The sequence below is a fragment of the Pan paniscus genome, chromosome 11 (assembly GCF_029289425.2).
Source record: "Pan paniscus chromosome 11, NHGRI_mPanPan1-v2.0_pri, whole genome shotgun sequence".
Lineage (NCBI taxonomy): Eukaryota > Metazoa > Chordata > Mammalia > Primates > Hominidae > Pan > Pan paniscus.
The window spans coordinates 6,182,867-6,203,391 of NC_073260.2; the positions used below are offsets into that span (position 1 = coordinate 6,182,867).

The window sequence follows — 20,525 nt, forward strand, 5'->3', positions numbered from 1 at the left end:
CTCCCATGGGGTTTGAGGTACATGATGCTATCCCACCTGGGAGCAGGGGTCTTCACCGTGGATCCCTGTTCTGTTCTAAACAAGGAAGCCGGTGCTCAGAGAGGGAAACGGTCATGACTAAAGTCTCTCGGCCAGAGAGCGGTGCAGCTGTGGTTCCTGCCCAGCTCGGGCTGCCTCGGCACAGAGCCTGAAGCGAATGCACCAGGAGCTTTGTAAGTAGAAAAACCCCAGCACAGCCAGGGGCTGCATCCTCTCTGCCTCCCTGGGGTCTCCGCACGCATTCCCCCTTGTGAGAGGCCGGAGTAAGTGGCCTCCTCGGGCCAGGAAAGCTCAGCCGGGAGGGCACCTGGTGCCTGAGAGGTAACCATAGTGCCTGGTCAAGCTCGGAGCAGCGGGCTGGGTGAGGGAGCTGCCTAGTACAGCCAGGCCAGACGCAGGTGCAGTCATCTACCAGCTGCCATCAGTGTGTGCCAGGGGCTGGAGCACAAACCGTGTCATCTGCAACCAAGCCTCTGCGGTGGAGAACGTGGTTCCCCCATGCTCTAAGTGGGAAATGGAAGCACCTCCTGGCCAGTAAGTAGCAGTGCTGGGGATTTAGCCAGGTCTGTCTGGCTCAAAGACAAGGCTCCCCACTGTCCTGGGAATGGGGAGCCCTGAGCAAGGATGTCAGAGGCCAGGAGGTGGCCTCTCCTGTACAGGTGTCCTGGGCTACCCCAACCCCCTCCCACACCTGCCACACCTGGCCTGTCCCCCATCTAGAACACTTCATGTCTGACGGCGTCCACACGCACACACCTGAGACCAGCAGTCCACGAAACCCTGGCCCTTCCTGGGAGGCCACTCTCTAATGTTTTCTATTTTGTTTAAAATCCAGGCCAGGCGCAGTGGCTTTCGCCTGTAAGTCCAGCACTTTGGGAGGCCAAGGTGGGTGGATCTCCTGAGGTCAGAGTTTGAAACCAGCCTGACCAACATGGTGAAACCCCATCTCTACTAAAAATACTAAAAGTTAGTTGGGCGTGGTGGCGGGCGCCTGTAATTCCAGCTACTCAGGAAGCTGAGGCAAGAGAATTGCTTGAACCTGGGAGGCGGAGGTTCCAGTGAGCTGAGATCACACCATTGCACTCCAGCCTGGGCAACAAGAGTGAAACTCCATCTCAAAAATAAATAAATAAATAAAATCCCAGTCTACCCCATTAACTCGGTTCATGGTCCAGTGAGGGGTGTGCTGACCTCTGTCTGACACCAGCTTTTCTTTTTTCTTTGAGACAGGGTCTTGCTCTGTCGCCCAGGCTGGAGAGCAGTGGCACGATCATGGCTCACTGCAGCCTCAACTTCTTGGGCTGAAGCCATCCTCCTGCCTCTGCCTCCCAAGTAGCTGGGACCACAGGTGCATGCCACCACACTCAGCTAATTTTTTTGTAGAGATGGGGTTTCCCTATGTTACCCAGGCTTGTCTTGAAATCCTGGGCTTAAATGATCCACCTGCCTTGGCCTCCCAAAGTTCTGGGATTGCAGGTGTAAGCCACCATGCCTGATCTGACATCAGCATTTTTTTTTTTTTTTTGAGATGGAGTCTCACTCTGTCGCCCAGGCTGGAGTGCAGTGGCGCAGTCTCGGCTTACTGCAACCTCTGCCTCCCAAGTTCAAGCGAGTCTCCTGCCTCAGCCTCCCAAGTAGCTGGGACTACAGGAACACGCCACCATGCCTGGCTAATTTTTTTTTTTGTATTTTTAGTAGAGATGGGGTTTCACTATGTGGCCAGGCTGGTCTCAAACTCCTGACCTCGTGATCTGCCCGCCTTGGCCTCCAAAAGTGCTGGGATTACAGGCGTGAGCCACCGTGCCAACAGCAGCACCTTTAATGGCTGCGGGGCGTGTTTCTTCCTCCAGGGACGCCAGATCCCCCTGCTCAAGGCTGGGGGGCGAGTGTGCCACTCGGGGCTCTGAGATGGGCAGAGATGACTATCCTCGAACTTGAACCCTTTGTTCATGTCTCTAAACCTTTCCTGTTTTCTAGAAGTAGACAAACTGAATCCAAGGGCGGGTGTGCTAGGGTCTTAGTGCCAACTCACCCTCCAGAAGGAGAGTCCAGACCCTTCTCCCACTGCCAGGGGGAAAGTGTCCATCCCCCTCAGCCAATCCAAGGGTTTCAAATTTCAGGGGTGTGATATCATGCCAAATATATATATTTCCATCCATGATTCCTGGCTCATAACTCCCATAGTGCTTGTTATAATGTTGGGGTGTTTTAGGCCTCAGAAGCAGGCCTCAGAAAACAGAATGTCTCTCTCTGTCTCTCTCTCTCTGACCTTCTCCTGCCCTCCTTTCACCTGCTCCTTTTTCTCCCCAAGGCAAGAATCTTCCCCTGCCTTTCTGTCTGGCCATAAATTCTCTGACCTACCTTCTCTAATTGTAGGTCACAAGATCCCCATTTTAGGAGTCCCACCCCAGACCCTGGAGGAAGGAATGCTGCAGGGAGAAGCCAAGAAGAATCTGCACAGACAGTCCCACCCCACTAATGCTAGACCGTGGGCTAATGCTAGACCGTGCACTAATGCTGGATCGTGCGCCAATGCTAGATCGTGCGCCAATGCTAGACCGTGCGCTAATGCTAGATTGTGCGCCAATGCTAGATTGTGCGCTAATGCTAGACCGTGCGCTAATGCTAGACTGTGCGCCAATGCTAGACCGTGCGCTAATGCTAGACTGTGCGCTAATGCTAGACCGTGCGCTAATGCTAGATTGTGCACTAATGCTAGACCGTGGGCTAATGCTAGATCGTGTGCCAATGCTAGACCGTGCGCTAATGCTAGATTGTGCGCCAATGCTAGACCGTGCGCCAATGCTAGACCGTGCGCTAATGCTAGATTGTGCGCTAATGCTAGACCGTGGGCTAATGCTAGATCGTGCGCCAATGCTAGACCGTGCGCTAATGCTAGATTGTGCGCCAATGCTAGACCGTGCGCCAATGCTAGACCGTGCGCTAATGCTAGATTGTGCGCCAATGCTAGATTGTGCGCCAATGCTAGATTGTGCGCTAATGCTAGACCGTGCACTAATGCTAGACCGTGCGCCAATGCTAGACCGTGCGCTAATGCTAGATTGTGCGCTAATGCTAGACCGTGGGCTAATGCTAGATTGTGGGCTAATGCTAGATTGTGCGCTAATGCTAGATTGTGTGCTAATGCTAGACCGTGCGCCAATGCTAGACCGTGCGCCAATGCTAGACCGTGCGCTAATGCTAGATTGTGCGCCAATGCTAGATTGTGCGCTAATGCTAGACCGTGCGCTAATGCTAGACCGTGCACTAATGCTAGACCATGCGCCAATGCTAGACCGTGCGCTAATGCTAGATTGTGCGCCAATGCTAGATTGTGCGCTAATGCTAGACCGTGCGCTAATGCTAGACCGTGCACTAATGCTAGACCGTGCGCCAATGCTAGACCGTGCGCTAATGCTAGATTGTGCGCTAATGCTAGACCGTGCGCCAATGCTAGACCGTGCGCTAATGCTAGATTGTGCGCCAATGCTAGATTGTGCGCTAATGCTAGACTGTGCGCTAATGCTAGACCGTGCACTAATGCTAGATTGTGCGCTAATGCTAGACCGTGCGCCAATGCTAGACCGTGCGCTAATGCTAGATTGTGCGCCAATGCTAGATTGTGCGCTAATGCTAGACCGTGGGCTAATGCTAGATCGTGCGCCAATGCTAGACCGTGCGCTAATGCTAGATTGTGCGCTAATGCTAGACCGTGGGCTAATGCTAGACGGTGCGCTAATGCTAGACCGTGCGCCAATGCTAGACCGTGCGCTAATGCTAGATTGTGCGCCAATGCTAGATTGTGCGCTAATGCTAGACCGTGGGCTAATGCTAGATCGTGCGCCAATGCTAGACCGTGCGCTAATGCTAGATTGTGCGCTAATGCTAGACCGTGGGCTAATGCTAGACGGTGCGCTAATGCTAGACCATGCGCCAATGCTAGACCGTGCGCTAATGCTAGATTGTGCGCTAATGCTAGACCATGCCCTTTTTGTCCAACCATGTTTCTACACAGTTGTCCATGCTTCAGTCATGCCTATCCGATTATCCAATGAAGCCTCCATAAAAGGCCCAAGAGGACAGGGTTTAGGGAGCTTCTGGATGGCTGAACACATAGAGGCTCCCAGAGGGTGGGCGTCCGGGGAGGGCTGGAGGCTTCGCACCCCTTCCCCCATACCTTGCCCTACACATCCCTTCATCTGTATGCTTTGTAATATCTTTTATAATAAACCAGTAAACATGTTTCCCTGAGTTCTGTGAGCTGCTCTAGCAAATTAATTGAACCCAAAGAGGAGGCTCTGGGAACTCCAGTTTGCAGCTGGTGAGTCAGAAGCTCTGGAAGCCCAGATTTGTTTGTTTGTTTTTTTTGTTTGTTTGTTTTGGAGATGGAGTCACTCTATCACCCCGGCTGGAGTGCAATGGTGTGATCTCAGCTCACTGCAACCTCTGCCTCCCAGGTTCAAGTGATTCTCCTTGGAAACCCAGATTTGTGATGGCGTCAGTGGGAAGTGGGGGAGGGGGCAGTCTTGTGGGACTGAGATCTCAACCCGGGGGATCTGATGCTACCTCCTGGTGTCTGTTGCCTGGTGTGTGGGAAACCCCCACACGCTGGACCACAGAAGTCTTCTGTGTTGACTGTTGAATGAGGGAAGAGAAAAAGCCCTTTGAGAGAGAGAGAGAGAGAGAGAGAGAGTGTGTGTGTGTGTGTGTGTGTGTGTGTGTGTGTGTGTGTGTTTTCCACTCAAGGAGCTTTGGGGGAAATGGCTGCACACTTCATAGGTGAGATATGCTATCTAACTCATTATCTTATTTCATTGTCCTGATGCAGGCGGAGGCTGGATTTTCATCTTTCCACCATTTCTGAAGCGTGGCCCCTTCTGCTCTCAGGGGAGCCTGCTGAACATGTGTTCTTCTGGGCATCCCTGGGGTCCAGGTCTAGGTGTGGCTTCCAGCACAGCCAAGAAGCTCCTCTCCCGGGTGCTGGGGGCCCAGCAACCAGCCCTGGGATCCCTCCTCCGGGCCTAGCTGGCTGGTTTCAGTTAGTGCTTGGACTGGCTTCCCTGGGACAGGGTGCGGTAGGTTCTGCTTGTATCCAGGCCAGGCCTTAGCTAGTGCAGGATGATGGGCTTGGATCAGAGACTGGCTCCTGGATGCCGCTGGGTTCTGGGTGGGCCAGCTGTATGGATGTGAACGCACTTGTCCTCCTGAAACACCAGGTCAAAGAGGAACACAGTGAAGGGAGCCCCAGTGGAGCAGGGCTGGCCCAGAGTCCACCCAGCCCTGTAGTCTTTAAACCCCACCTTTTTGGGGCAGTGATACATTGTTCTGATAATACAGATGTAGAACCCCAATGTATCAAACCCAGGACAGAGCTGCTCAGGGTGGAGCTGGGATGAGGTCTGGACTCCCTACCCCCAACCCAGACACACAGACACACTTCAGGAGCCTCCTCCCCGACACCCCATTCCTAGGCCTCTGAGAGGCCCAGCTTGACAAGCACTAAAGGAAGCTGTCACTGCAATGCATAGTGGGAAAAACTGAGGCTTTTTCCAAGATCAGCCAGCAAAGCAGGGGCAGAACCTTGGGTGATGAGCTGAGACTTGGGGTCTGTCCTCAGGACCCTCCTGCTGCTGCCCACCCCCAGGTTCCAAGGCCAAGGGGAGCCAAAATCAATGTCTGGGTCCAAACTGAGCTTTGCAGAGATGCCTGATGGCCACTCAGGAGAGCACTGGCTCTTGTTCCAGACAGAAGCTTCTCCTAAAGTGAGGAGAGTGAGGCCCACACGGGGGGCCATGGGGCCTGCCTCCTCCCCACCCAGTCCCTCCACCCCAGCTCCACGGCCAGGGAAGCTCTGCAGACTCTCCCCACCTCTCCTTAGAGATTAAAGGTCTGGGGGGTTCTGCCACCCCTGCTCACCTGAGTTCCCAGACTTAACCATGAACTCCCTTATTTCTGGGAAACACTCTGGAGCATTCTCTGGCATCCCAGAGGTAGGGCCCAGCCAGGGATCAATTACAGAGGGTCTGTGCATGGTGGGGAGCCCAAGGGCCTCCCTTGCCTTTGATTATTATATTTTTAAGTCATGGAGGTCTCTCTTGTCTGAGCCAAGGGGTCTCAGCCCAGCTCTGCCGCTAACCAGAAGGGGGACTTTAGCCAGCCCCCTACGAGAGGACATTTCCCCGTTCCCTTCATGACTGCAAACCTCAGCCCTCCAGGATTACCAGTGGGAAGACAGGTCACTTCTTTGTCAGCTTCAGAAGATCAAGACCAATTTATGGAGAAACCGAGAGATGAGTCCTCACAAGCCCATTTTCCAGATGAAAAGCTGAGGCCCAGTGAGGGCAATGGTCACAGAGGGACACTGGATAGCCTGGGAGTTCGGACCAAGAGTCCTACAACCCCTCCACCGCCGACCCCACCCAGGCTGGCCCTGAGCTGCCGCGCAAGAACTTGCCCGTGACCTCCCGATCCCAGCCGCTGCCCTCTGACCTCCCGATCCCAGCCGCTGCCCTCTGACCTCCCGATCCCAGCCGCTGCCCTCTGACCTCCCGATCCCAGCCGCTGCCCTCTGACCTCCTGATCCCAGCCGCTGCCCTCGCTGAGCTTGGACCACGTGCCTGAGACCCGTCTTTCCTCATTTAAACCCTGCTCGGGGTGGGGGGTGCTCCACACCGGCGGGGAACGTGCTTGTTCGCCGTGTGTTCTTAGCCTCTAGAACAGAGCCTCAGGCACAGGAGGCACTTCACATTTATTGAATAAATAGATGAATGAATCAGTGTCATCCTCCCAACAGCCCCTTGAAGCAGGTACTCTTATTTGACAGAGGAGGAACCTGAGACACAAGGAAGTCTTGGTTTCATTCATTCCTTCACTCATTCATGCATCCAGCACCCCTGTTGTGTGCAGACACCTGGAATATGACAGTGAACCCCAGACACCATCCCTGTCCTGAGAGCTCACAGCGCAAAAGCAGGGATAGCATCTCACCCACAGCTAGCAGTGGAAGCGCCGATCTGGGTCCCAGCTTCAGTGGCCCACCACCTCCTCAAAAGATAGTTAAGTAAGGCCAGGCACGGTGGCTCACACCTGTAATCCCAGCACTTTGGGAGGCCGAGGTGGGTGGATCACCTGAGGTCAGGAGTTCGAGACCAGCCTAGCCAACATGGTGAAACCCCGTCTCTACTTAAAAATATATAAAAATCAGCCAGATGTTGTAATCCCAGCTACTCAGGAGGCTGAGGCAGGAGAATTGCTTGAACTGGGAGGCAGAGGTTGAACTGGGAGGCAGTGAGCCAAGATTGTGCCACTGCAGTCCAGCCTGGGCGACAGAGCAAGACTCCATCTCAAAAGATCACGCCACTGCACTCCAGCCCAGGTGACAGAGCGAGACTCCATTAAAAAAAAAAAAATTAAGTAAAACATAAATTTTATTTATTTACTTATTTTTGAGACATAGTCTCACTCTGGCACCCTTGCTCCAGCCTCATAGCTTTCTATGTTACCCAGGCTGCTCTTGAACTCCTGGGCTCACGTGATCCTCTCACCCTGGCCTCCCAAAGTGCTGGGATTACAGGCTTGAGTCACCATGCTCGGCCTTAAGTAATATTTAATAAGAGTTTTCTTTAAGTCATATATAGAGAGACAGACAGAAAAACAGAGACAGAGAGAGACAGAACTGGAAGGCTAGCAGTGACTCTTCTCCCCACTGCTCTTCTCCCACTCTGCCTGGCTTGGATTTGTTCTTTCTGGTTCCCTTGAACACTGCAAGTCTCTGCCTACATTCCTATTTCAGCCCACTTAACTCCCCGATGAGAAAGATGCCCACATGCACCCACAGTGTGTTCTCCCATCTTCCTTTTACCTCCCTTGCCTTTGATTATTATATTTTTAAGTCATGGAGGTCTCTCTTGTCTTTCTTTACCTTTGCACCCGGCCCCCTCCAGGCCAGTGCTGTCTTTAGGCCACATTTTCTCTCCTCTGGGGGTGCAGCGGGGAGGGATGGAGAGACTGCTGGATGGGCCAAGGGAGGGCTGCAGCCAGTAGGCACAGCCATAGGGCTAGGTCGGCCCTGTCTTGCTCACCTTAAAGCTGTATTAGAAAACAATTCCCAGAGAGGCATCAGTGTCTGGAAGGCAGACCAGGGAACTTTGCAAACATAAACTGAGTAAGGAAAATGAATCAGCAGATCCCAGACCAGGTCCCAGGGAGCTAGTGTTTGCAGTGAAAAGGTGGAAGCATGACCTTTTGAACAGCACTCACCAGCTCCCAGGGCCGGTGCCAGGCTCCTGCAGACTGAGAAAACAGGCCCTGCCTTACAGGAACCCCAAGGTGCTCTAGAGAAACCCCAAGGACACAGGTAATCATCACACCCCTGAGGGGCCTGGGAGGCTGTGCCCAGGCACCAGGCAGGGCTGGGTTTCCAACTTCCAGCTGCACTGTGACCTGGAGCACACCCATAACCTCTCTGAGCCCGTCTCTGGCTGGGTCCCACCCCCCACCCCTTTGGTCACTCTCTCTTTTATTTTCCCTTAGGGCCCCTTCATTTCGCCTTACTGTCCCTCCCCTCTCGCACCCTTCCTAGGAGAGGTTTCTGCTACGAAAACTTTCTACCCCATGCACTGGCGGACCTCTGGTGAGCTGCAAGAGGGTCTCTCCTGGGGTCCCAGAGTCCCTGGGGTGGAAAAGAGTAGCACTTCGTGGAAGGGATAATGCAACCCCGACAGGCCGTGGGAAGAAAGTGTGGCCAGTCCCATTTCACAGAAGAGAACACGGAGGCTCCGGGAAATTCTGGGAGCCACTCACTTGTGTCCCCTCGCTGGGTAGGGGCGCCTGGCTCAGAGGCCCCCAGATCCTAAACCGGACAGCAAGCTGCGTCCAGCTGGTTCTCCCTTTCCGTGACTGCTTCAAAGCTCTTATAAACAAGGTAAGGTTTTCCCCACAAATCGCTTCATTTCTCCACCCGCACCCTACCATGGCCCCGGACCTGCGGTTCTTGGCCCCCGAGCTGCGCCTGCTGCATCCTAGGCAGAGTTCTAGGCGGCTAGCGGAAGCCAGGCCCAGGGGTCAGCCCAGGCGCTCGGTCCCCCGGGATCCTGCTCCCAGGCCGCAGGGAAGGGGCTCTCGGACCGCAGGGGCGGGGCCTGCGGTAGGTGGGCGGGGCTGCGGCTCCCTCTTTCCTGTCTGGCTTCTCTTTTCTGTCCTCTTTCCTGTCTGTCTTCCCCTTTTCTGTCTGGCCCGCGGCCCCGCTGCCTGCCCTGCTCCAAGCTCCGCCTGCGCCGCCGATCGCCCGGGTATCGCGGGGGCCCAGGCCAGCTGAGTCCGTTTTCCGCGCCGGGGTGGCGCCCCTCCAACCGTCCTAACGCCGGTCCGGCAGCAAGGAGCAAGTCTGCACCCCGTAGGGACAGTCGCCCTCCCTTGGCCCCACCCAGTCCCTGCCACGCAAGGGGCCAAGGAGGAGGGCCCTGAGCCCAGGAGGTGCGCATCTCGGACCCAGGGTCCCGGGTCCCGACCACGGACTGGGGCCGGCGGCGCTCGGGGCTGGGCTCTGCGTTCGCGGGAGGCGGGGGCGAGACGGGGCTTGGAGGCCCGGGTGGGGAAACTGAGGCCCCAGAGGAAGAGAGAGGGAGAGGGCTTGCCGGACACTCCCGAGTGGCAGCGGCCTAATCCCCAGGACCCCGGCTCTCCGCTCACTGTGGCCCGGGCTGCGCCCAGCGTTTTACAGCCCTTCCCGCGTGTCCTCCCCGCGGGCGCCGCGTGCCGCCCCCCATCCACTGAGGCCGGGAGCAGGGGATGACTGGCCCAAGGTCAACGAGCCAGCGAGTTGAGGCGCGTTCCCATCGTTCCGTGGAGAACCCGGGCCCTGCCTCCCGGAGAGGTGGACAGCGGCCACCTCGCTCCCCTCGGGGAATCCTGGGCGCCCCTTCCCGCGCATCCTGCGCTGGGACTGCGTGTGTCCTCGCTGTGCCTCGGTGCTTGATTTCCAGCGGACGGTGGACTGGCCCATGCACCCCTCCCGGCGGCCTCGGCTCACCTCTGACAATGGACCTAGTACGGAGACGCGGGAGCCAAGGCAGGGATCCGCCTTGGCGGCCTCCGCGAAGTCGGTCCCAGCCCCTCTCCCAAAGGACAGCTGGAAGCAACAGCTGAGCACCGAGCCACTGCCACCGTGCGCCTCCCAGAGCTGCCAGAGCTGAGCCCGGGGTCCAGCGGGACCTAGAGTCCACATGACCGCAGTGGGTGACCGAGGGAGGGCAGGGCTGCAGGGCTGGGGTCACCGTCTCCCCATAAAGAGCATTCCTGGCCCGGTGCAGTGGCTCAAGCCTGTCATCCCAGCACTTTGGGAGGCCGAGGCGGGTGGATCACCTGAGGTCAGGACACCAGCCTGACCAACATGGAGAAACCTCTTCTCTACTAAAAATACAAAAATTAGCTGGGCATGGTGGCTTATGCCTGTAATCCCAGCTACTCAGGAAGCTGAGACAAGAGAATCGCTTGAACCCAAGAGAAGAGGTTGCAGTGAATGGAGATTGCGCCACTGCACTCCAGTCCGGTTGACAAGAGTGAAACTCCATCTCAAAAAAACAAAAGTGTTCCTTTGCAGGTGTTCCTGGGACCTCAGAGACCAGGCTCAGAGCCTGACATCCCTGCGAGGGGACAGCCTCATCCGCCCAGGCCGGTGGGGGTCTCTACAAGTGCCCAGGCTCAGGTGCAGCCCCCAGCAATGCATCGCCGGAGACTGGCCCTGGGTCTGGGGTTCTGCCTGTTGGCGGGCACAAGCCTCAGTGTCCTGTGGTGAGTCTGCCCCACGGAGCTCTCCCTGTCTCTATCCCCACCCAGGACTCCCCCTGTCTCTATCCCCACCCAGGACTCCCCCTGTCTCTATCCCCACCCAGGACTCCCCCTGTCTCTATCCCCACCCAGGACTCCCCCTGTCTCTATCCCCACCCAGGACTCCCCCTGTCTCTATCCCCACCCAGGACTCCCCCTGTCTCTATCCCCACCCAGGACTCCCCCTGTCTCTATCCCCACCCAGGACTCCCCCTGTCTCTATCCCCACCCAGGACTCCCCCTGTCTCTATCCCCACCCAGGACTCCCCCTGTCTCTATCCCCACCCAGGACTCCCCCTGTCTGTATCCCCACCCAGGACTCCCCCTGTCTCTATCCCCACCCAGGACTCTCCCTGTCTCTACCCCCACCCAGGACTCCCCCTGTCTCTGCAGATCAACCCCAAAACCTTGATCTCCTCATAGGATTCCAGATCCCACCAACCCCTCCTGACTCACCTGTTCTCCAACCCCAGCCCCAACAAGACCCAACTAGTGTCTCCGGCTTCTGAATTCTGCCTTGTACTGGCCTCCTGGCCTTTGACTTGCTCTTTTCTCTGCCTGGATCATCCTTCAACCAATGTTGATGGGGAATCCCCGTTCACGCTCCCAAATTCACCCTCTGTTTCTGTCCTTCCATGAAGCTCCTGGGGCTGCCCCTCACCCTGCTGTTTGTGTGGGGGGCCTGGCATCAAGAATATACACTCCCTAGGAATGAATGACTCTATGGGTGAATGAATGACTGCATGGCAGGCCCTGTGACACATGCCAGGAATACCAGCAGGCTTTGTCCTCCAAGGTCAGCCAGACCTACAGAATGACAGGGGATCTGGCCTCCTAATGCACTGTGGGAGACCTGCACTCCCAATGATGTGCATGAGGTGCGTTTTCAGCCTCTGGTGCAGAGTGGATCAACAGATTTTTTTTTTTTTTTTTATTCACAGGGTGTATCTTGAGAACTGGCTGCCAGTCTCCTATGTCCCCTATTATCTCCCCTGCCCAGAGATCTTGTAAGTATGGGTGTGGCTAGGAGAACTGGGGGCCCTGAGGGCTGCTCACAGTTGGGGAGACAGGAGAGTATTTAAGTTCACTTCATCTGCCGGTTCCTGATTCCTAAGTTCATGTTTCTGATAAATGCAATAGTATTTATGTAATTTAAGGGCTGTGACAAGTGTGAAGCGAAATTTCCATTTCGGTCTTCCAGCATCCTTGCAGCCCCCTGCATGGTCTGACCGTCCACATGTTGCACAGCTGTGAGCCTTGCTTGCTGTGTCTGGCCACTGAGAACAGAGTGCAAAGATGACCATAAACAGCCTGCTGTTGCTCCCGGTGACCAGCAGGGGTTGTGTTCAGTGCTTTTAGGACTTGACCTTGTTGCTCAACTTTGTGTTCCATGGATTCAAGGAACAAATGAACATGTGACCAAAGTCCTCCTCACCTAAGGAGTATTTTTTTTTTTTTTTTTTTTTTTTTGAGTCAGAGTCTCACTCTGTCGCCCTGGCTGGAGTGCAGTGGCGCGATCTTGGCTCACAGCAACCTCCACCTCCCCAGTTCAAGAGATTCTCCTGTCTCAGCCTCCCAAGTAGCTGGGATTACAGGCACCCACCACCATACCTGGCTAATTTTTGTATTTTTATTTGAGATGGCGTTTCACCATGTTGGCCAGGCTGGTCTCAAACTCCTGACCTCAAGTGTTCCACCTGCCTCAGCCTCCCAAAGTGCTGAGATTACAGGCATGAGCTACTGCATCGGTCCGGTCACCATCATCTTATTCCACCCAGGGACTGACACATAATTTTTGAGCCCCTCTCTCTTTCCCACCACCAATTGCTCTCGGGATTTAGGTTGCTCCCAATTTCCCAGGGCTCTCAGTTAGTTTGTGATGAGCAGCATAACCCTTTCTCCATTTCAAAGATCACTTTGTTCAGATATGTTCCCTTAGTGGCCGGAGGATGTGGATAGGTTCTGATCCAACTCATTGGGTTATTTCCAGAAGGACCACAGCACATCAGTCACTCATTCATGTGCCCTGCCCAAGCAGTACCCAGCAAAGCCACCGTGTAGTACACCTGGGCTACTGCTGGGAATACCAGAGGTTATGAAAACAAAAATGAACCTACCTTGCTGATTGGGAGAGGGAAAATGCTATCCTCTTTGGTATAAATTTTATTTATTTATTTATTTATTATTATTATTATTATTATTATATTGAGACAGAGTCTCGCTTTGCCACCCAGGCTGGAGTACAGTGGCGTGATCTCAGCTCATTGCAACCTCCACCTCCCGGGTTCAAGCAATTGTCATGCCTCAGCCACCTGAATAGCTGGGATTACAGGCACATACGCTAATTTTTGTATTTTTAGTAGAAACAGCATTTCATCATGTTGGCCAGGTTGGTCTTTGCCCCCTTCGGCCAGGCTTCGCCCCCCCATCGGCCTCCCAAAGTGCTGGGATTAAAGGCGTGAACCACCACCCCTGGCCTTAATTTTTATTTTATTTTATTTTATTATTACTAGTGAGACTCTCATTTCCCTACGTCTTCCCGTTAATTGAAATTTTTCTTGTGTGAAGTGCTTCTTCCCCACCTTCTCTGTTTGGTCTGTTTGTGGGTTCTCTATCATCACTCTTGGCTGAGTATACCTACAACTTTTTTTTTTCTTTCCAGTTTGTCTATCTTGTGTGTGTGCGTGGCGGGGGGAGATAAGGTCTGGCTCTGTTGCCCAGGCTGGAGTGCAGCGGCACGATCACAGCTCACTACAGCCTTGACCTCCTGGGCTCAAGTGATCCTCACACTTCAGCCTCCTGAGTAGCTAAGACCACAGGTGCTCACCACCACACCTCCTAGCTAATTTTTTTTATTTGTTTGTAGAGACAGGGTCTCACTATGTTGCCCAGGCTGGTCTGGAACTCCTGGCCTCAAGGGGTCGTCCCAACTCGCCCCTGCCGGGATTGCGGGCATGAGCCACCACACCGGCCTGCTTTTGTATTCTTGTGTGTAACTCTTCACTGCAGCTGGAGTGTGTCTGGGCTTGTGGAGAGAAAAGAGGAGCTCGCTGCCAGGGAGGTGCAGAATGCTGGGCTGTTTGGTACCCCTTCTAACTCCTGACCGCTTCTTGGAATCCCAGGGCTTTCTGAGCAGGGCCCTGAAACATGCTTTCTTGTAGGAAACTAGGGCAGAGGGCCAATTTGACGAACTGACTTTAAAAAATTGTTGATTCAAGAGTAGCAACTTGGCTGGGTGTAGCGGCTTATGCCTGTAATCCCAGCACTTTGGGAGGCGGAGGCTGGTGGATCACTTGAGCTCAGGAGTTCGAGACCAGCCTGGCCAACATGATGAAACCCCATCTCTAATAAAAATACAAAAATTGGCGGGGTGTGGTGGCATACACCTGTAGTCCCAGCTACTTGGGAGGCTGAGGCAGGAGAATCACTTGATCCCAGGAGGCTGAGGTTACAGTGAGCCAAGATCACACCACTGCACTCCAGCTGGGATGACAAGGTTACTGAGACTCCATCTAAAAAAAGAAAAAAAAAAAGTAGCTACTAATCACAAAAGGACAAAAACTTTATTATTCCACTTATAGGAAGTACTTTCCATACTCAAGTTCATAGAGGCAGAAGTAGAATTATGGTTCCCAGGGGCTGGGGGCGGGGCAACGGCAAGCTGTTGTTTAATGAGGACCGAGCTTCCTTTTGGGATGATGAAAAAGTTCTGGACACAAATGTTGGATGGTTGCATGACAATGTGAATGTACCTAATGCCACTGAATTGTACACTTAAAGATGGCTAAAGTAGTAAATCTTGTGTTTTGTATACTTTACCACAAATAAAAGAGCATAGCCTAGAGGTGGAAGAGTTCAAGGAGGCTTCAGCCACCCCATCATACATGATGTATTGAAACTCACAGGGGATCAGGCAAGGCAGCTCATGCCTGTAATCCCAGCACTTTGGGAAGCCAAGACAGGCAGATCACTTGAGCTCAGGAGTTCAAGACCAGCCTAGGCAACATGGTGAAACCCAGTCTGTACACAAAATATTAATACAAAAACAGCTGGGTGTGGTGGTGGGCACCTGTGGTCCCAGCTCCTCAGGGGGCTGGTGTGGGAGGACCGCTTGAGCTCAGGCGGTCAAGGCTGCAGTTAGCCGAGATTGTGCCACTGCACTCCAGCCTGGGCCACACAGATAGACCCCACCTCGAAAAAGAAAAGAAAGAAAGAAAAGAAACTTACAAGAACCTGGCAGACTACTGTGTCATCAGTGGGTGGGATCCTTATGAGCTTCTGCCTGGGGACAGTCGGCCTCGGGCCTTTTGTTGCTGCTGCTGGCTGGGTGGCCTTTCCCTTTTTTTTGAGATGCAGTCTTGCTCTGTCGCCAGGCTGGAGTGCAGTGGCGGGATCTCGGCTCACTGCACCCTCAGCCTCCCGGGTTCAAGCGATTCTCCTCCCTCAGCCTCCCAAGTAGCTGGGACTACAGGTGCACACCACCACGCCCAGCTAATTTTTGTATTTTTAGTAGAAATGGGGTTTCACCATGTTGCCCAGGATGGTCTCGATCTCTCGACCTTGTGATCTGCCCGCCTTGGCCTCCCAAAGTGCTGGGATTACAGGCATGAGCCACCGCACCCGGCTGGTCTTTCCCTTCTCTGCACCTCGCTTCCACCTGCTGGAAACACTCTAAGTGGATGGTTTTATTGTCCCCATTTTGTGGATGAGGAAACTAAAGTTCACAGGGTCAACTGTCTGGCTCCAGGTCCCTGGACCAGTTAGTGGCAGAGCCAGAGGTGAGCCCAGGGGTCTGACCCGGCAGCCCTGGCACCTCCTTCATGGATCCCCTTCTTTCTTCTCCAACCAGTTTGACCTTGAAACTGACCATGGAGGCTGCCTGCCAAGACTTGCCCAGGATCCCTCACCTTACTGAGCACTTGCTCCATGCTGGACATTGTCAAGAGCCCCTCACACACCTTGTGTAACTCTCACCACATCGCTAAGGCTAAGGATGGTTTTGCCCATTTTGCAGATGCAGAGAAATGGCAGTCAGTGTTCCACTAGAGAAACAGAACCAGTAAGAGGTAGGAAGGTAGACAGATGGCCAACATACCTAGGAAAATTGACTTATGTGATGGTGAGGCTGGCTAAGCAGCTGAAACTCAGATAGGAGCAGACACCACAGCCCACAGGTGAAGTTGTTTTTTTTTTTTTTTTTTTTTTTTTTTGAGACAGGGTCTCACTTTGTGGGTGGCCCAGGCTGGAGTGCAGTAGTGTGATTACAGCTCACTACAACCTCCACCTCCTGGGCTCAAACCATCCTCCTGCTTCAGCCTCCCAAGTAGCCGGGACCACAGGTGCACACCACCATACCCAGCTAATTTTTGTTGTTTTTGTAGAGACGAGGTCTTGCCATGTTGCCCAGGCTGGTCTTGAACTACTGGGCTCAAGCGCTTTGCCCGCGTTGGGCCCCCAAAGTGCTGGGACTACAGGTGTGAGCCACCTGGGCTGGCCACCAGTTCTGTTCTTAAGGCCTTTCAACCAATTGGATCGGTCCCACCCAGGTTGTCTAGGATACTCTCTTTTATGTAAAATCAACTGATATAGAATGTTAATCACATCTACAAAATACTTTCACAGACCAGCCTGGGCGACATAGCAAGACCCCATCTCTACAAAATTTTTAAAAATCAGCCGTGGGTGGTAATGAGTGCCTGGCAGGTCCAGCTACTCAGGAGGCTAAGGCAGGAGGATTGCCTACAACTGACCATTACAGTGGGCTCAGGTTAATTAGCTCTTAGCTCACCCGAGGTCCCAGTCACCAGGCCTTTGCAGCTTTTCTTCCTTTTTTTTTTTTTTTTTGAGACGGAATCTTGCTCTGTCACACAGGCTGGAGTGCAATGGTGTGATCTCGGCTCACTGCAACCTCTGCCTCCTGGGTTCAAGCAATTCTCCTGCCTCAGCCTCCCGAGTAGCTGGGATTACAGGCGCCCGCCACCACGCCCAGCTAATTTTTGTATGTTTAGTAGAGACGAGGTTTCACCATCTTGGCCAGGCTGGTCTTGAACTCCTGGCCTTGTGATCCACCCGCCTCGGCCTCCCAAAGTGCTGGGATTACAGGCGTGAGCCACCGCGCCTGGCCCTTTGCAGGTTTTCAAATCTTCTTTCCGACAACGAGAGCGACATGGTTGGAAAAGCATCAGCCTTGGGAGCAGGCGGCACTGGGTTCGAATCACTGCCCTGCCACTTACTCTCTCCGTGACCCTGGACAGATCACTTCTGTAGGGGTCCCCAGCTCCTCTGTAGAGTCGGGTGGGGCTGTGGGGGAAGGTCAGAGGGAGCCTGCATGGACCCTGGGTGCCCACCCGCAGGGGCCTCTGACTCCTCCTTCTTCCTGTGCTGAGTGTCTCTGTCCCCAGCCCCATGATGATGGCTCTTTCTTGCCTCTGCCACCAGCAACATGAAGCTGCACTACAAGAGGGAGAAGCCACTCCAGCCCATGGTATGGTAAGGAGACTGGCATTTCCTCTTTTGTGGCCGTGAGGGTGGTGGCTCTCCTCCACCACTGGTCCTTCTTGGTTGCAGGTCACAGTACCCTCAGCCCAAGCTGCTGGAGCACAGGTAGGTGTCATGGAGAGGCCTGATGGGGGCGGGGGAAAGGGACAAAAGAGCTCTGATTTATAAGGTGGGGTAGTGGAGGTGCTAACATCAGGGTGGCCTTGGGGCCCAGAGAGTTAGGGACTGTGGAAAGACACAGGGCTGGGAGTCAGGGACCTGGGCTGTGTGACCCTGGGCAGCGTACCCAACTGCTCTGAGCTTTTTCTGTGCAGGTGGATAATAGTGCCTAGCTCACTGGAGTTTGGAGGAGCAGATGAGAGGTATTGTAACATCTGCACCGTGCTTGCACTCAGGAGGTGCTCAGGCCATTGTTCATAACAACGTGGTCTTGCCCTTTTTAATGACCCTCATTTATTAGGGGCTTGGCACACATGAATAATGCCAGGCTTCTCCTTGGTGTGCGTTAACTCTTGGTACTCCCAACCCTGCTGGGAGGTGGCTATCATTATCCCCACTTTCCATATGAGGAAAGGGAGGCCCAGAGATGGGGACAAAGCTGCCCCGGGTCACACAGTGTGAGAGCCAGGGCCGGGATGAGACTTAGGCTTTCACAGGGGAGGGTCTCAGTGCCCACGGCCCCCCTGCTGCCAGGCCCACACAGCTGCTGACACTCACACCCTGGTTGGCGCCCATCGTCTCCGAGGGAACCTTCAACCCAGAGCTTCTGCAGCACATCTACCAGCCACTGAACCTGACCATTGGGGTCACGGTGTTTGCCGTGGGGAAGTGAGTAGTGGGCTGGGGAAGGGGAGGGAGGTCTCCCTGAGCCACGGGAGTTTATAGTTGGGAAGAGACCAGACCAGACGTGCACACAGGACCCTGCTGGGCACCCGGGAGGCTCGGAACCAGGTGCCAAGCAGATAGAAAGTACAGTGTAGGGTGCGATAGTGGGATGGGGGCTTCCTGGAGTAGGGGATCTGGCTCTAGCATAGACAGGATGCAGAGTCCAGGTGAGGGGACAGCAGGAGCCTTTGTCAGGAGGCCCCCTTGCCCCTCCCTGTTTCATCTAGACCCCTCCTCTGCCCTCGTCTCTCCCATGACCCCACCTGGCCTTCCTTTAGGAGCTGCCGCTTGGCAGCCTCCCTCTGGGCCTCTGGGACTCCTTCCTGGAACTTCCTGGGGCCCTAAAGCATGGCCAGATGACGAATGGTCCACCTAGGGTCAGGTGACCCCCTTGTCCAATGAGTTTTGGCCTGGGGGCAGGGCTGTGTCAACCACACCCCCCTCCATGCCCCCAGCATCTAGCTCAACTTGCCTTCCCTTGATTCATCCACTTACCTGCTTCTGCACTACTTTCTTCTCTGTGATCCTCAATGTTCCTGCCTGTAAAATGGGCATGCTTATGCAGATCAAAGATCATAAGAATTCTTAGAACGTCACTGGGCACTTAGAAATTGCTCAGTAAAAGTTCACCTGGCCTAGGAGCATAAGAATCTCTACCAGGAACATGCTTACAACAGCCGTAAGAGGCTGGTACCAGCATTTTGGGAATTGGACAAATGAGGACCCAGAGGGCCAGAGCAGAGTGACATCTTGAGATAGGGAGCTGGTAAGTGGACCCCAGCCTGGCTGACCCCAGCATACAGTGGGGACCCTGGCAGGCTGCTGGTGTAGCAGTGGGTGACCGGGTGATCATCACTAGGTACACTCATTTCATCCAGTCCTTCCTGGAGTCAGCCGAGGAGTTCTTCATGCGTGGGTACCGGGTGCACTACTACATCTTCACTGACAACCCTGCAGCCATTCCCGGCATCCCGCTGGGTCCCCACCGGCTCCTCAGCTCCATCCCCATCCAGGGTCACTCCCACTGGGAGGAGACATCCATGCGCCGGATGGAGACCATCAGCCAGCACATTGCTAAGAGGGCTCACCGGGAGGTGGACTACCTCTTCTGCCTTGATGTGGACATGGTGTTTCAGAACCCGTGGGGCCCTGAGACCTTGGGAGACCTGGTGGCTGCCATTCACCCAAGCTACTACGCCGTTTCCCGCCAGCAGTTCCCCTATGAGCGCAGGCGTGTTTCCACTGCCTTTGTGGCAGACAGCGAAGGGGACTTCTATTATGGTGGGGCAGTCTTCGGGGGGCAGGTGGCCAGGGTATATGAGTTTACTAGGGGCTGCCACATGGCCATCCTGGTGGACAAGGCCAATGGCATCATGGCAGCCTGGCGGGAGGAAAGCCATCTAAACCGTCACTTCATCTCAAACAAGCCGTCCAAGGTGCTGTCCCCCAAGTACCTCTGGGACGACAGGAAGCCCCAGCCACCCAGCCTGAAGCTGATCCGCTTTTCTACACTGGACAAGGATATCAGCTGCCTGAGGAGCTGACCACGGAGCTGGGGGTTGCCATGGATGGGGACCCAAAGACCTGCAGCCACCAGTGCTTCACTAGCGTGCAGACCAGCCCTGTCCCGCCTCCCTGTCAGTCAGGCGAATTCAACCGGAAAAGGGACGTGGAAAGGCCACTGTGAACTGCAGAGGGCTGTGCACACAGTAGCACACAGGATCTCACAGTAACGCGGCATAGGAATGGTGAGACGGGGAGGGGAGGCGCAGTTACAAAGGCAGGGCCCGGCAGGCTTGCCACGTTCTGCAGCCGTGCCTTTGCGGGGCAGGCTCTGAAGCCTCAGCCCGACTCAGAGTGCCTGAACCCTGCCGCGCCAGTCCCCCGTTTATTGCATATTGCCCTTAACGTAGCATTTCTAATACCCTGGTGTGAAGGCGCCCTAGACCCCTTTTCTCTGGTCACAGGGGTCCTGGGTCCCTTGATGTCTCCCAACCACATGTAGCCAATTCCTCACTCAGGCCCCCAGAGTGAGCCTTTGAAATGGAGCAGGTCTAGGCTCCCTCGGTTTCCTGCACCCCAAAGTGAGCCGCACTCTCAGGGGACTAGCCACCTCCTTCTTAAGAGGGTTTGAGGCAGTTTATAATAAAGGGGGCGTGTGCTCGACCCTAGCTAGGGTGATTTGTTTTGTTTTGTTTTTTTTGAGACCGAGTTTCGCTCTTGTCACCCAGGGTGGAATTCAGTGGCGTGATCTTGGCTCGCTGCAACCTCTGCCT

General features: G+C 54.6%; 2 protein-coding genes across 36 annotated transcripts in view; both read left to right on the forward strand.

The window, feature by feature from the left end:
• The window catches only part of OBP2B (odorant binding protein 2B), a 45,585-nt gene extending 37,805 nt beyond the window's left edge, over positions 1–7,780 (forward strand). For 4 of the 5 annotated variants that reach the window (XM_063593879.1, XM_063593881.1, XM_034929404.3 and 1 more), the window contains one exon: positions 85–7,780. Coding sequence is in view for 2 of the 5 variants with exons in the window: in XM_063593878.1 (XP_063449948.1) it covers positions 2,518–4,290 (1,773 nt within the window). In the remaining 3 variants the exon portion in view is untranslated. Of the gene's footprint in view, positions 1–81 lie in introns of those variants that run through there. The other variant, XM_055117513.2, reaches the window with a different exon arrangement.
• A 1,433-nt stretch (positions 7,781–9,213) lies between these two features.
• On the forward strand, positions 9,214–20,420 carry GBGT1 (globoside alpha-1,3-N-acetylgalactosaminyltransferase 1 (FORS blood group)). Of its 31 annotated transcripts, none has more exons than XM_063593885.1 (8): positions 9,218–10,271; positions 10,640–10,830; positions 11,808–11,873; positions 17,305–17,355; positions 17,434–17,469; positions 17,679–17,726; positions 18,058–18,192; positions 19,109–20,420. In XM_063593885.1, exons 1-8 carry the CDS (start codon positions 10,263–10,265, stop codon positions 19,791–19,793), a joined length of 1,221 nt encoding a protein of 406 aa, XP_063449955.1. In that variant the 5' UTR covers positions 9,218–10,262; the 3' UTR covers positions 19,794–20,420. The 31 variants fall into 31 exon arrangements, with proteins under 31 accessions (XP_063449967.1, XP_063449971.1, XP_063449976.1 ...); XM_063593896.1 differs by having other exon boundaries at positions 9,218–9,418; XM_063593897.1 differs by lacking the exon at positions 17,679–17,726 and having other exon boundaries at positions 9,214–10,271; positions 17,268–17,350; positions 18,021–18,192; positions 19,128–20,420.
• The last annotated feature ends 105 nt before the right edge of the window (positions 20,421–20,525 follow it).